Below are 15274 nucleotides of genomic sequence, written 5' to 3' on the forward strand. Positions count from 1 at the left end.
ATAAAACTCTAAGAAACAATAACAGAGACTATTATAAGCAAGTATAAATAGCTGCAGAGACAAAGGGTGGATGTGCAGTTTTGGTCTTGCTGCCATCTTTTAACCATCAGCTGTGACATCATCGTCTCCAAAAGCCAAGGACACTCAATGTGGTCACTCCTGACTCATTAAGATGATCCATTCTCTGAGCTTTTCATCCACCATCAGAGTGTATTGTCACATACGCACCCAGAAACACACCCATGAGTCACGGATTTAACCTAATGAAGCACTTAGTCTCTGTCTTCTGTGTCATATTCCAGCCTGAAGATCACACCATATCAAAACCACAAGCACAGATTGCATTGGCTTGCTCAGACCAGATGACTTTATGCTGTTTTGGTTGGATTTGGATTAATGGAATCATCAGATTCAATGCTAATGCTTCTGATAAATGGGATGCACCCAGTGCCATCATGGCGTCAACAACAACAACAAAAAAATCATGTTCTGTGTAAATTTGTTTGGTTTAATTACTTTCGGGAAACAACCTATAGCAACAGCTGCAGCAGAGATTGGCTTGTGGGTGTTTGTCTCAGACTTTGAGAAAGAGAAAGGAAAAGATGAAGAGTGAAACCAGAAGGAGTGAGGAAGAGGAAGCCAGCAGCAGGGAGGCAGAGATGGAACGCTTGAGCTAAAATGAATCTCTATTGGATTTAAGCCTCTTACCCCATGGTTACCATACCCACCACCCCTCACTTCCCTCCATCCAACTTCTAATCAGCCTTCAAAGAGTCAGAGAGAAAAGTGGAACATTGACGGCTGAACAAATTAGATTCACGAGTGGAGGGATAGAAGGGATGAAGAAGATGGGTGTTTACTGCCAGCGTTGTATCGTTTTAAAATATTGATGTACTACTGGAAACAGCTGGGATTTCATACTGAATGCTTGGCTGAAATGAGAAGATTATTTTTGTTTTGTTTTTTTTCAACAGTTTGCAAGAGCTGGTGAATGTCTCTGACTGTGTGTTTTTTTTTTTTTTAACCTGAAAATCTAAATCATGATCGGCCATTTGAGTTTGAACAGGCTGCTAGTGGCTGCTTTGAATTTCGTGTGCAACATTTTCTCTTTTTGTGCTTTAACTGGTGACTCTGGACAAGCGACTATTTTTTTTAAAGTGTCTTAAGAAATAGGTTTAGTAGATTTAAATGCTGCCAGTTTGTTCAGTAACTTTTTAAAATCAAATAGTGTATCAAGACTATGACTGTGACATTTTTTTTAAAGATGAAACTCCTAATCTGTGCCACATCTCTGCAAAAGTAAGGGCCTCAGTTTGGCCACTGCAGTCAAAAAGTACGACCATGCCTCTGGCAGGACAGAGTGGTATAAACAGTAGGGCTGGGATGATATACTTTTCTCTCAATTCAATTCTTTTACAATTTTGGGGGTGCCAATTCTATTGCGATTCTTCAGTATTTTTTACATTTATAGTTAGGGGTACATTTATAGTTGTTGTTTTTTTTTTTTTACAACAGGCGATGTGAAAAAGATGAATAATGATGATTTTGTCTACAGACTATACCAGGAGCCAAATCTTCCCCAAAAATGCACATTACATGTGATCTCAAGTTTTTTCCAATTCAACTTATAAACAAAGACCAAAATGAAGGTCTTATATAAAAAAAGAAAAAAAAATGAACAAAAAAATCCTGATACTTCAATACACCAACTTTTTTTTCTCCTCCCTATAAACTATAAACAGTACACCGTATGCAATGAAATTACTTCAATGATCATGTTTTGACTTTGGAGATAGCCATAGAAGTTAGTGCTGATCAACCGGTTGATGAATTCATTTTTAATTGCAGTTTGCTGGGTGAGCTTAATTAACTTTCTACTTATCTAAAGTTACAACATTTTTATTTGAAGTAATCTCAGGAACACGGTTATTGAATGATTATATTTTTAGGTTTAAATAAAACACAGCAATGTTTTCCTTCCAGTTTTTCATCCACACCATATTTCCATGATAAGAAACCTTGATGGGGGAAACTGAAATGTTTACACACAGCCTTAAGACAGACGTCCACATCCTCTCTTAGCAACACATGTAACGTGATGTGTTGTTACATTTCCTCTGCGCAGATTTATCCTCCTGGTGGAGAGAGTGTTCCCTCAGAACTGGAGAAATCACTGTCATAAATTTTGGGGACAAAAGAAAGGCTCTATTATGGATTATGTTGCCCACTGGAAGCACTGTTAGGGTTATGTAAGGCAGATTAGTGCAACCACACACACACACCGTCACACCACCGGTGGTTTCATCTGTGAAACTGCCAGGCACTAAAACACAAGGATAGTGATGCTTAAATACAAACATACTGGTAAGACAACATGCACAGATGGAGCACACTAATGTGAGCACTGTGATAGAAAAAGCATGTTGCCTAACAGAGGTGTCTCGTCTCTGTCTGCTGTATGTTCAACATACCTGATCTGTGATTTGAAAATAATTAACAGTCTTGACAAGGTATCTACACACTCAGCACATGCTTCCTAACATCCACATTATACCAATTAGATATATTGTGATGAAGCTGGGATTTTGGGTCTAATTCAATAAAGTCATTAGGAAGTCAGTTTTACATATTGAAGTAATGATCTCTGCTCTTAGTTCTAAGGTCACTGGGTGTCATGTTAAAAATCTCCTCTATTGATCAGATATGATCCATCCATGGGACAAAGCAAGTGTATGTAACTTAATCCTACATAAGTGCATGAGTTGGAATACAAAGCCCTCTGGGACCTGGTGTACTAATGTGATTGAACGGTATTAGAACAGGGAACATGTGGAGGCAGACATAGAACAATGAAATGTTGTGATGAAGGTTGCAGATTGTCTGCCCTTTATGCAGGCAGGAGTTAAAAGTATGTTTTAGTAACATATTTTGTTTATTCGTCCAGTGGTCTTTAAGGTTTTTCCTACAGTATAAAAGTCCTACTGGAATCAAATCACACGTGACATAAACTCTATTTCTACAACATATTCCTGCTTTAAGGCATTAAATGTTATACTGCAGCATTCTTGTTGACACTATTTCTTCAAAATCATACCCAAGTTTCTCAATATGCCCCAGGCCTAAGTAGCACCAAAAAGGATGACAAAAAAACACAACGACAGAGAAACAAAACATCAGCAACGTCAATAGGAAAATTAACCAGATATCTCTGTGACCGCTATTCATCTCCCACTTACAGTCGTGCGGAGAGGAGAAAACGCAGGCAGGAATTGTCATATTGTGTCGCTGAGGTCACATCAGAGACGTTAAAACCAACAGTAATATAAAGAGGACTTCCGTAAATCATTGTTCAGCATCATGCCCTTGCCTGGGCTGGACTCAACAGGGCGTGGGCCTCACACGGAGAATGCGCAAGGCGGGTGCCTGTCGCGACTGCTCAGGATCAATCATTTGCCATTTTTTAACTATTCCCTTCCTTTTCACATTCAGAGGACTCAGCCCAGCTAACATTAGAAAATAAGCCGTCTTCCAAGGTCATATCATTTCTGAAACACACAGCCGGCCTTGTTTGGCACCTATAGGCGCGCATTGAAGCAGATACAGGCCTGTCAGGTTAATTAAAATATCGATAACTACAGATAGGAGAGACTGTGTGATGTACTGTTGTCATCAAACAGAACAAATACATTCCTTATCTTTGGTGTCACCACTAATCTTCAACAGTATGCGCACCGCCCCGTTATCCCTCCTCTGCCGCTGTGCATGTGAGCTCTTACCTGCATCCAGGGGGAGAGAGGGAATGGAAAGTGGAGAGTGAAAACATCTCAGCCCTGTCCGCCATCTTCTTCCACAAATGACTCAGAGAGACTGCAGAAAATCACGGATGGAGCGCAGTCCATTCACAGACACAGGGCAAATGACAGCCACGGAGCTTTCTGTGTCTCTGCGGCCCCACAGATGCCCCCCCTGGCCGCAAGCCTCAATCAGACGAGCCTGCTCAGCACCATCAAATCTGCAGTCAACCATCCACACAGGCAGGGAAAGAAGGAGGGGGTGTAGAGGCAGGGATGATGCTCAAAGATACTGCACAGCAACGCGGAGGTTTCGGTACGATCGTATCTTCCCCCCACCCCTAGTACATCCACGCGAAGCAGAAGAGCAGTTGTCGCGTCCGTGTTTTTCTTCGTCAAATGTCTGCAGCTGCTGCTGCTGCTGTGATGCTGCCTGTGACACACAACGGATACGGGCCAGCAGTGCGGAGACAGCAGAGACAGAGGAGGAGGAGGGAGAGGAAGGGGAGGGGAGGGGGTGTGGAGCAGTGTAACGTCAGTGCCATTCCCGTATGAGCAGCCAGGGTTTCTTGACTAGATGCAGGCAGCAACCAAACAAGTTATAGGTAGGCTACTTCATAACGCGTACGGGGAAAAAACATGACATTATTGTTTGACAGGAGTCTACGGTGTGGATCAAATTATCACTTATTTTGTTCTGTCTGCAGAGCATCACCAGACATGAATACTAATAATAAAAAAAAAACGATTATAGAAGGGAAAAAGTCAAAGATGTAAACTAAGAACTGGGAATTCTAAACGAGTTATAAAGATGAGACGAAAACAATAAGAAGGCGAGATTAAAATAATTCGAAATTTTCTGTGGGGTGTTTTAATACAAAACATACTCGAGTAAAGTTAATGTGTGGTTATGATACCCTTTTGTTACAATACAATCAGCCTCCCCTCATTGATCAATATCGATAAAGTTTTAAAGCGACATTCAGGGAGAGTGAGGGGGTCGCTCTGTGTCCAAAGTGGGCACCCTGAGGAGCTGTTCACTGCCTGTAGTGCTGAAATGTACCATTCATGCCACAGGGGGGCGGCATATCTTCATTCAATGTGTAAAATTATGTTAGTACGATTTACACAGCGTGCATCGATTTATTCACAGAACATAGAGTAAGCAAGAGAAAAGCTCATTACAATTTATTTATTTAAATCAACATATTTTTTTACTATGTTTAAAAAACTCTTGATTATTTCTGTTCATTTCTTCAAAAATTCTCTGTAGTGTATAACACAGGCCTTTATCAGATTAAATTTTCAGTATCATCATCACAGAGGGATTTACAGTTGATAAAGTAGATGAGGGCTTGTTATTACAAAAGATAAAACATAAACAAGTTACACTTTCATATAAAGGACTTTGATATCTGGAACCTGATGGAAAGAAAGTTTCATGTCAAATTTTGGCCCCATCTTTTTGAGTTCATGGGCTTAGTTCATTTGTTCAAACAGTACTAAAAACATAAACAACAGAAGAAGAAAAAACATACAGAGAGGTATGAATCAATTAATAAGGTTTATTTTGTTAATCAGAGCCATGAAAATTGCAAACTGAGTTAAGCGATTATTCTCTCTCCAATGGGAATGGGACCCAGGGTGACATCACCTTCCCATTCGACTTCTGAGGAAAGAGAATTAGTAGAGTATGTTAATGTTGAGATAATGTTTATGCTCACAAGGGTCAATGATCACAAGGTGTCTTACTGCTGGTAAGACAGGTACCTCCTTACAATGGTATTTTTCAACTGTCTCATTAAGTTTAAGTTTTTGAGATTTGGACTCTTCATTTAGGGTTTTTTTTTTTTTTTTTTACCTTAGCATAATTGTCATTTTGTCCATTCAACGCTGAACATGTCCTACTGTAATGTTTTCAGATTTGAAAACCATCATAGTTATCACATTAAGCCTGACTTTAGACCTTTTCACACATTCAACCATCCCCCAAACCACTAAAATGGCAGCACACAGGTTAATATGTGATTACAGGAATTCAATTTTATCTGAAACTTTGTCAGTTGCTACATGTTTGTGTGTGAGTGACTTGATTTAACAGACCTGGATCAACATGAATTTAACAGTGGTCATGGGATTCATGAGGTTTGACGGCTGTTTAAACAGCTCAAATGTGATTGATTTCAGAGGGTGCTTTTGTTTCTTTTTGCCCTCCCACTGGATGGCTGAGTGTCACTGTGACAGTTTTCATTGCTTTGTTTGAAAGCCCTCCACATAATGTAACCACTCGCACAAAAGCTTGAAGAGAATACCTTCACTTTTAGAGACATCACGGATCTTCCTTCCTGGAGAAGCCACAACAGTCGATGCCCCAGGCCAGCTACCATCCGTGCCACTGTTGCCACTGTTTGAGGATCCAAGTGCTTCACCAGACTCACAGGAGCCACAAGCTGCATTAGCACCACTGGCTTCCCTCCAGCTGGAAAGTACAGTGAGAATAAAGTGCAAATTCTTCAGTTCCTACCTTGTTATGTAAAAATGTACACACACTCACTCAGACTCACCCCCCTGTATAGGAGCAAGCTCTGTGGCCATTGTCAATGGGATAGGCAGCAGATGTAGCTTTCAAGTGGCAGGTTATGTAGAGCTGTGGAAAGAACAAGGTTTTATGAAGGTGCAATCATCCTAGAGCTGAAATTTTACATCACACTGTATCATACTGACCAGTCCACTGTCAGCACCCTGGAACCTGAAGGCCTCCAACTGGAACTGGATCTTGTTCTCTGCAGTGCGATCCATAAACCTAGATTCGGAGCCTGTGATCTTAGCATCAACAAAACACCTGTAGGAAAAGCCACAAAGTAACATTATAGACAGACAAAGGTTTTATGCTTGCCTGTGTTGAACGTTAAGAAAAACGTCAAACCGTTTTACCCATGGTTCTCAATGAAGGCATATCTGGGGTTGGAGTTCATGTCAGGTGCAAGGGTTGCAACACAGCTGTCCACGTAAACGCGCAGGGGTACATGGAAGTACTGCTTGACAGTTGCCTCAATACGAATCATATCACCCAGGAAATATTGATAGCTTGGCCTTTCAAATTGCCAGTCATCTGCACAGTGAGATCATCGCACTAATCAGAGATTCAAGAAGGTTTAAACGAAAAACTGTGAAGACAAAGAAAAGCGCACTGCTGGGTCTTTAAGGAGCTGTTTATCTCATTAATTAGTGATATATATCAAAGATAGCTGATATGTGCTAATGTTTGGTATATTTTAAAAACTGAAACAGCTTCAAATAATTACTAACTTGTAGCTACTTGTAGCTGATTCAGCTGCGTTGTTTTTTGTGTCATTCATACAGGCAGTAAAAAATGTGACAATAAATCTAACCCAAATTCTACATTGTGCCCGGTTTGTTTTTGAGGTACAGTTTGTCTTTGTTTGACTGAATAAACTTTTTACCCATGCAGTTACCCTTTCACAAGATGTGTCATGCAGAAAAACATTTTTTCAACTCACCAGTCATGAGTTTAAGAGTGAAGTATAAGAACTCCTCCGCCACCTTGACTGCAGAGAATGGGATCCACAAAGGGTCCAGAGGAAGGCTGCTCACATTGTGCTTCCTGAATGTTTACAGAGGTTTTCTTAAAATGCAGAAAACTAAACAAATTCTGAGATTAATGAACACTGTCTTGGATTTTCTTGGGCCAGTGTTAACAGAATGTATCTCAGTTTAACACTTATTTTATGTAGATTTTTCAGTTTTCCTCCTTTGAAAACACTTCAGTCTAACAGTCTAGCTACCTCGGATAGTGACACTCCACAATTACAGCAGCTTTACTGGTCCTCACCACAGGGGCACCCCCAACAGGTTGGGGATCGTAGTTCAGAACGAAAGTGTAAATGAGGGAGTCCTCTGACATCTATAAAATAAATGTATTTATTTCAGACAAATCCATTACACAGTAACTTGTTTTCTTAGTACTAAGTCATTTTTGGTGAGCAGTTTCTTAATGAGCTTACCATTAGTGAGCTGCCACAGTTATGCAGTTCAGATTCAAAAATCAACACTTGGGCAGCACTGTCCTCTGCCATAGCACCACAGGTTCCCAGGGTAAGGTCAGCAGGGTTGATGAACTGTCCAATCCCAAACATGTCCTTCTTGACTTCCACATGCGCATCTCTCTCTCTGCATTGGACGGCAACAGTTGCAGCAGCAACAGGGTGTCTCAGCTCGAAGGGGACTTCTGGTTGAGGCTCAGGTTTGGGATCTTCAGGATATGCCCAAGTGAGTGGAATCTCAAAACTCTGCTTTGACTGTTGGGTCTGTTGAGGCACCTGTTTGCTGGGCTCCTGATTCACAGGGGGGGCTGCTGGCTTTTGGTATCTAGTTGTTGCAGGCTTGTAAGCATCAGGAGGTCCCCACTGAGCATGGCAGATGCTGCCAAGCAGGCCCAGAGCCACAAGGCACACAGCAAAAGACTTCATCAACATGGCTTCACAGCAACAAATGATCTACACAGTTCACTGGGTGCTGTAAGGGAGGTGAAAAATGTGCACCTACTTTTATAAGTCAGGGTGTGTGTTTACTTTCACTTCCTGCCCCCACTCCCCCTCTTCAGATGGCCATTTTCCAGACAGATCTGATGAGCATATACCTGAGCCAATGAAATCTTAGCAGCTGCTGACCAAAAGTGAGCTAACAGCTGTGGTTAGGCATCCTCATATAAAATTAAATTTTTCTTTTCTTTGATGCCATAAAATGTGACTGGAATAAAGATATTACAAAAAGGTTCTTAAAATACCTGCAGTTGATATCAGAAATCACTGTATTCTATGACTGAGTTTTTGTCAGAGATGTCAAGGTTGTTGGCCTAACAGATGTTTGATAGTTGTGACCACAAAAGTTATGTTGACCCTGGGTAAGGTGCACCTGACCTCAAAATCACATGTCAAAGTACTCGTTTTACCAAAGTCCGTTTTTGTTTGCTGGGCTTCTGTTTCACAGGGTATGGGGTTGGTGTAAAGTATGAGGGTGCAGAGGGCTTTTAAGCATCCTGTCACCCCCACTGAGCTTTGCGTCAGCTGTTAAGGGGGCCCATGGCACAGGAAGGACAAAAAATGATCTGCACAGTTCAGAAGGTGCTGTGAAAAAGGTGAAATGTACACTGATTTAAAAATTCAGGATTCATGTCAACTTACATTTCATTCCCTCCCAATCTCTTGGCCATTTTCCCAGACAAACCTGATAAGCATAACCCCAGCCAAGAAAACTTTATCAGCTTCTGTCCCAAAGTGAGTCTCAAATATGTAGCCAGAATGAGTTATACGAACGCTATAAACCTTGTTTGGTTTATCTTTCATTGAAATCACTGGTTAAAACTCTTTGTCTTGCCAAAGTCCTTTTTTTTTTTTAAGTCCACCGATCAGCACTCCTCTGGTAAAATCAAACAGTTTTAGGTTTCAGTGATTCAGTGATTATAGCTGATGAAAACATATTCCTATTTGGTCATAGTTTTTCATTATGGAATTAAAATAATCTTTTACACAATGGAAGGAAGCAGTGCAGTGAGCTACTTAAAACACAAGCACCAGAGAGCTGCTGTCTTGCATTACAAAGCGTATAAAGTGTCCATAATTAGTTTTCATTGCAAACAGAGCAAGATTTCTAACAAATCCTCAAAACTTGAATTGAATTCAAAAGTAGCCCATTGCTTTTATTTTAATTATCAGGCTAGATCTGGAGAAGCATTGTGGTTGTATATACAATCACCTTGGCACAGGAACAAAAGTCATTTTTTCACAGCAGGAAAATATTTTCTTGCAGAGACAGAACTGCTTCAAATTGTTGAATGAACAAGCCTCTTTTACTGGAGCTTGGTGCAGGAGATTCAGTTTGTTGCTCTTGGCGGCAAGAATGAGGGATGTTGCGGTCGTTCAGTAGGAAAAACAGGACTCAACAAAAAGAAAAGTCCTGTGTTAAGTCTAGGAAGAAAATTTTGTTTCTGGAAGCTGCTGAAGAAGTAGGAGCTTACTTCAGCATGAAAATGATAGTTGTCCTTTTCTAAGGCTTGAACTTTTAGGGCTTGTTAACAGCAGAAACTTCCCCAGGAAACAGAGTTCTTTTAAGGAACTTTCTGAATTTATCCAGCAGAAACCAGGGTCAAAACTCGGTTCTTATGGAGTTAATCTTCCCCTAGAGATCCCCTGGTCTGGGGATGCCATTTCCCAAATATCAAATTTTTCTTTTCTTTTTTTATTTTACCCTCCTTTCAACAGTAAAATCATACACAACTGTAATTCACATGGTTCATTTACTCCTTAACATTGATCTCCTTTGAGCCCAGTATGACTGTCTTTGTCAGCTGATGTTAGAGTTTAAAGAGCGACCCTGAGAACTAGTGGCTTTCAGCTGGATATTTCAGCAGTTGCCAAGATTACAAAAGCTGTTGGAACATGGAACAAGACCTCAGAAATGTGTCATAGGTCGCATTTTTGACTTAATATCCTAACCAGCTAAGTAAGGGTGCATCTGGCTGAAATGAAAAGTGAAAAGTTGTCTTTTGCTGCAGCTCAATTGCATGGACAGGACTCTATGTCCAGAGCTGGGTGTGGGAATCAGTGTCTTCACTGTTGTTTGGCAGCAGGAGCATGAGCTTCTCAATGGCATTAGCAGGAATGTATTAGGTGAAGCTTTGCAGTAAGATTCCTAGAATGCATAAGTCAACATGTCAGGCATGGTGGATCTTTGCAGCATTTTGTCATGAATGCCCTTCGTTGTGTATTACCTTGTAGAAAAAGTGAAGACAAAAAAAGATAAGAGATATTTGTTTGGTCTGGGCGCTCAGTGTGACCTTCACATTGTAGGACACACAGACCCTGTGACAGTTTCTTGGAACAAGCTGGTATTTTATTCAGCACAAATCAATAACAGTGTGACGTTTGTGGCTAACATTTAATTGATCTTTAACTAGTACAATCATAATCCTTGTCTCAATTTGAAATGTATCACAGCATGCTTTTTGTTAGGTCATGTACAATTAAGTTTTGCTGCAACTGTAGTTTATCCACAATTCACTTTTTTAACATTACCTCTTAATCTGCAGTGTAGCTCCATGGACCAATCAGTAACTGGATCATTTGATTGGCAGCAGCGGACAGCAAATAAAATGTAACAGTTCCGCTGCAGGCTCAGCCAAAACCTTATAAAAGTCCCCGTATTTGCAGAATTCTTTTCACAGCATCTGGGGTTTTTACAGATCACTCTTTGCTGTGAAACCATAACAATGAAATTGATTTGTAATTTTCTTCTGGCTGTTGCCCTGCTGGGCTTTCTGGCTGATGCTCAATATTTCATTAAGCCGCAGCAGCCGCAGCAGCCTCAGCAGCCTCAGCAGCCTGAGCAGCCTCAGCAGCCTCAGCGGCCTCAACAGCCCCAACAGCCCCTGGCTCCCAAATACCAGCCACCACAGCAGCCACAGGCTCCTAAATTCCAGCCACCACAGCAGCCACAGGCTCCTAAATACCAAGCGCCCCCTCAAAAGTACACACCTCAGCAGCCTCAGCGTCCTGTTGAGACGTTTCACACCTGTGAGGTCCAGGAAAACTACAAGGTCCAGTGTGGTGTTCCTGGCATCCCTGCCTCAGACTGTGAATCTATTAACTGCTGCTTCGATGGACGCATGTGCTATTATGGCAAAGCTGGTGAGTACTTTTGATTTTTTTTTTTACAATGATTTATTCATTTTTTGTTATTTTTCATTAACGGGAAATGTAATGAAATAGTGGAGCATCAACACTGGTCTTTATTTACTTCTTGTTTTTAGTGACTCTTCAATGCACCAAGGACGCGCAATTTATTGTTGTAGTAGCCAAAGATGCCACCCTTCCTAACATCGACTTGGAGACAATTTCTTTCTATGGCAATGATCAAAACTGCAACCCTGTTGGCACAACTTCAGCTTTTGCAATCTACCAGTTCCCTGTCACAGCCTGTGGCACTGTCATGAGGGTAGGAAATGTTTTGTTTAATTTTTGAGTTTTATTTGTACTTTCTTTGAAAAAGCAGTTATTCATATATATTCAAATGATGCTAATACACTGTAGGAGGAGCCTGGTGTCTTAATCTATGAGAACAGGATGTCATCCTCATATGAGGTTGCTGTTGGACCTTTTGGAGCCATTACCAGGGACAGTCACTATGAGTAAGTGATTGTCTGTCTGTAAACAAAGATGACCTCAACACAATGATCACAGTGGACTAAGCCAGTGGTCCCCAATCCTCGGTGCCGGTCCGTGGGTAAATTGGTACCGGGCCACACATAAAAATACTTAACTTAAATTCTTTCCATTGATTTTCATCCCTGATTCTGAAGGATGTTTTTTTTATGAAAACTGTCCAGATTCCCTCTGTTATACCTGTATGTGACTCAATCTGAACACCTTTTCAGACTGAACTCCACTCATGGTTTTCTGACTGTGAATTTCCTCTCTCAGGTTGATGGTCCAGTGTAGATACATTGGTACCTCAGTGGAAGCTTTGGTCATTGAAGTTGGCCTGGTTCCTCCTCCACCACCGGTTGCCGCTCCTGGACCCTTGCGTGTAGAGCTCAGGCTGGCTAATGGACAGTGTACGACCAAGGGTTGTGTGGAAGGTTAGTGTTGAAGGAGGGGTTGTGCTTGTCATTTGAATGTGACTGTTTCACCAACCAGTCTTTCTGCTTGTGCAGAGGAGGTGGCCTACAACTCCTTTTATGCAGACTCCGACTATCCTGTCACAAAGGTGCTCAGGGATCCTGTGTACGTTGAGGTCCGAATGCTAGAGAGGACTGATCCCAACATTGTTTTGACTCTTGGAAGATGCTGGGCAACAGCTGATCCCTATCCTCATAGTCTACCACAGTGGGACTTGCTGATTGATGGGTAAGAGTAAATGGTTGTCTGGCATAATCTATGGCACTTTACTGAATCACTATCCTCCCCTGAGTTTTGGCCTTACTCTAAAATATACACTACAGGTCAAAAGCTTTAAAACATCCCAATCCTCCCATATTTTAGTTATTAAATTCAAGCAGTTTGAGCCCAATTAATAGATTAAAATGGCAAAACAGGAAAAATGGGGTGTTGTATAACTTTTAACCGGTAGAGTATGATCAGTATTTTATGCTTCACTCTATGACTATCTCACCCTCGCCCTCTTTTCTACAGCTGCCCTTATCGGGATGACCGTTACCTGGCCACCCTGTCCCCTGTGGATGCCTCATCAGGACTCATGTACCCAACCCACCACAGGCGTTTTATTTTCAAGATGTTCACATTTGTAGCCACTGGAGCTGCTGATCCTGGCAAAGGTGGGGCTGCAGATCCAGAGGTTATGACACCTCTGAAGGAAAAGGTACAGAAATCCTTCCACAGAGAATACTTCATTTTTTAGCCTTTGTATTCAGGTTTCATGTGTCCTTACATATGATTGTAATATAAATATACATTTTTTTGGCCAGGTGTATATCCATTGCAATGCAGCAGTGTGCCAACCATCTCTTGGAAACAACTGTGAACCTAGGTGCTTCAGAAAGAGTGAGTAGCGTAGTTTTCATTTTGCTGCCACTAGCAGTATGGTGTTTCTCATTAGTTGCACCTGTTTTTGATTACGACAGATACAAGTCATGCCCAGTGTTAAAGAAAGTAAGACTATAGTTAGCGGTCAGCAGCTGATGGCTCAAAGGCTTCATTTGTAAGCTATTTAACGAGTTAAGTAATATAGAAAGTTTATTATGCATTGATTTTACAAATACTGCATACATATTTCTTGTGTTTCACTCAATCGTAAGTATGTCATGAACTTATCTGTGGTATTTTTATCCACACAGGGAGAGAAATTGGTGCTTCCTCCAAAGGCAGCCAGAGACCTGAGGCTACAGTGGTTAGCAGTCAGCAGCTTATCTTTGTGAACCAATGAATTCATAGTCAGTAACACATCCCAAACAGAACCTTTCTCAGGAAATCTCTGTACTCAGTTCCAGCTGACAAATGTGAATGAGTTTCAAATAAATATGCAAAAAGCTCAGTGTGTGATCTACTGTCATAAAACATCAATCTAACAGTGAATACAGTTTGACCATGCAGATTTAGCACAAGAATAAGACCAATACTGTACTCTCTCCCTCAGTGTGTGTGTGTGTGTGTGTGTGTGTGTGTGTGTGTGTGTGTGTGTGTGTGTGTGTGTGTGTGTGTGTGTGTGTGTGTGTGTGTGTGTGAAAGTAATATTTTTTAGCCAGGGGCAAATCCAGGGCCACATCCAGGGGTTGGTCAGGGGTGGCACTTATCTCCTATCATCTTGGTCCTGATGACCAATCCAAGTGCCACCTTCAAATTGCAAGCTATGATTGATACAATATGAAATAAATAGCTTGATAAAGGAGGACTTTGTAATACTTTAATGTAGCACATGTAAACACTTTGTAATTGTTGTTCCATGTGTCCTTGGGGAAAAAAGTTTGATGATCTCCGTAAAAGACTTTTTTTGTGTTTCTTTTTTATACACACACACACACACACACACACACACACACACACACACACACACACACAAACACACACACACACACACACACACACACACACACACACACACACACACACACATATGAATATATATATATATATATATATATATATATATATATATATATATATATATATATGTGTGTGTGTGTGTGTGTGTGTGTGTGTGTGTGTGTGTGTGTGTGTGTGTGTGTGTGTGTGTGTGTACAACATGTGTGTTTATGTATGTATGAATTGCAGCTGATTTCATTGATTAGTCCCTGCTCTCTACTTGAAGGTGAGGTAATCAGTGAAATCAGCTGGTGAAGTTTTTGGTTGGAAGGAAAACCTGCAGCCTCTCGGCCCTCCAGGGTAGGAGTTGGAGATCCCTGCTCTGTAGGCTCTATGCACAGATTGCTTCCGCATTGTTGTGCAGTGGCAAGGGCGTTTCCGGCTACCGAAAGAAGCAGTAGAAAGTGACAGTAGATGGTGTGATGATGGCATAGATTAAATACATATGGTGTTTGCTTGAGTTGCCTAAAGTTTGTATTAATGATATACAGAGAATCTTCCAGGTATCTAGTACAACACCATGTAGCCAGTCCTATAAAGGCTTTAAAATGTATGTGTTTTTATTTGTTTGGAGCTTTGCAGGTAATTTGCAAACAGTTGCTAGCCTGAGATAGAAGACTTACTTTCATGTTTACTTTCATGTTGAGAGCTTCAGGTCAATCATATTTTGAAGTAAGTGTAATCATGTGTATATACCTCTGACTTTATATGTTTGTACTTTTATGAAAGCATAAGGTAAAAACGGGGCTACAAGAGATCTCCCTGACAGCCCACTAATACACAACTCTCTTACAAGATGCTAGTGGGTAGCATACATCATTCAAGCTTTATTTCTCCAGCAAAATGGCATTTTTTCATGAATAAACG

At 41.0% G+C, this 15274-nt stretch overlaps 3 protein-coding genes across 4 annotated transcripts in view; 1 reads left to right on the forward strand and 2 right to left on the reverse strand.

Moving 5' to 3' along the window:
• Positions 1 to 4267, reverse strand: part of mapk8ip2 (mitogen-activated protein kinase 8 interacting protein 2) — a 31251-nt gene extending 26984 nt beyond the window's left edge. For both annotated transcript variants that reach the window (XM_074677285.1, XM_074677284.1), the window contains exon 1: positions 3777 to 4267. In XM_074677285.1, the coding sequence (XP_074533386.1) occupies positions 3777 to 3841 (65 nt within the window). In that variant the 5' untranslated portion in view covers positions 3842 to 4267. The remainder of the gene's footprint in view (positions 1 to 3776) is intronic.
• A 1128-nt stretch (positions 4268 to 5395) lies between these two features.
• On the reverse strand, positions 5396 to 8287 carry LOC141796491 (zona pellucida sperm-binding protein 3-like). Its single transcript, XM_074677650.1, has 8 exons — positions 7817 to 8287; positions 7598 to 7716; positions 7313 to 7416; positions 6726 to 6903; positions 6516 to 6633; positions 6356 to 6438; positions 6104 to 6270; positions 5396 to 5460 (listed from the first exon to the last, which is right to left on the reverse strand). The coding sequence occupies exons 1-8, from the start codon at positions 8285 to 8287 to the stop codon at positions 5396 to 5398; spliced, it is 1305 nt and encodes a 434-aa protein (XP_074533751.1).
• Positions 8288 to 9343: 1056 nt separating this feature from the next.
• On the forward strand, positions 9344 to 13751 carry LOC141796238 (zona pellucida sperm-binding protein 4-like). The gene is made up of 9 exons (XM_074677225.1): positions 9344 to 9361; positions 11053 to 11497; positions 11620 to 11804; positions 11900 to 11997; positions 12290 to 12447; positions 12523 to 12715; positions 13001 to 13187; positions 13294 to 13369; positions 13663 to 13751. Exons 1-9 carry the CDS (start codon positions 9344 to 9346, stop codon positions 13749 to 13751), a joined length of 1449 nt encoding a protein of 482 aa, XP_074533326.1.
• Positions 13752 to 15274: the final 1523 nt, after the last annotated feature.

The sequence above is a fragment of the Halichoeres trimaculatus genome, unplaced genomic scaffold, assembly GCF_033239565.1.
Source record: "Halichoeres trimaculatus isolate MK-OKI-2021-1 unplaced genomic scaffold, fHalTri1.1 fHalTri1_scaffold_10, whole genome shotgun sequence".
NCBI lineage: Eukaryota > Metazoa > Chordata > Actinopteri > Labriformes > Labridae > Halichoeres > Halichoeres trimaculatus.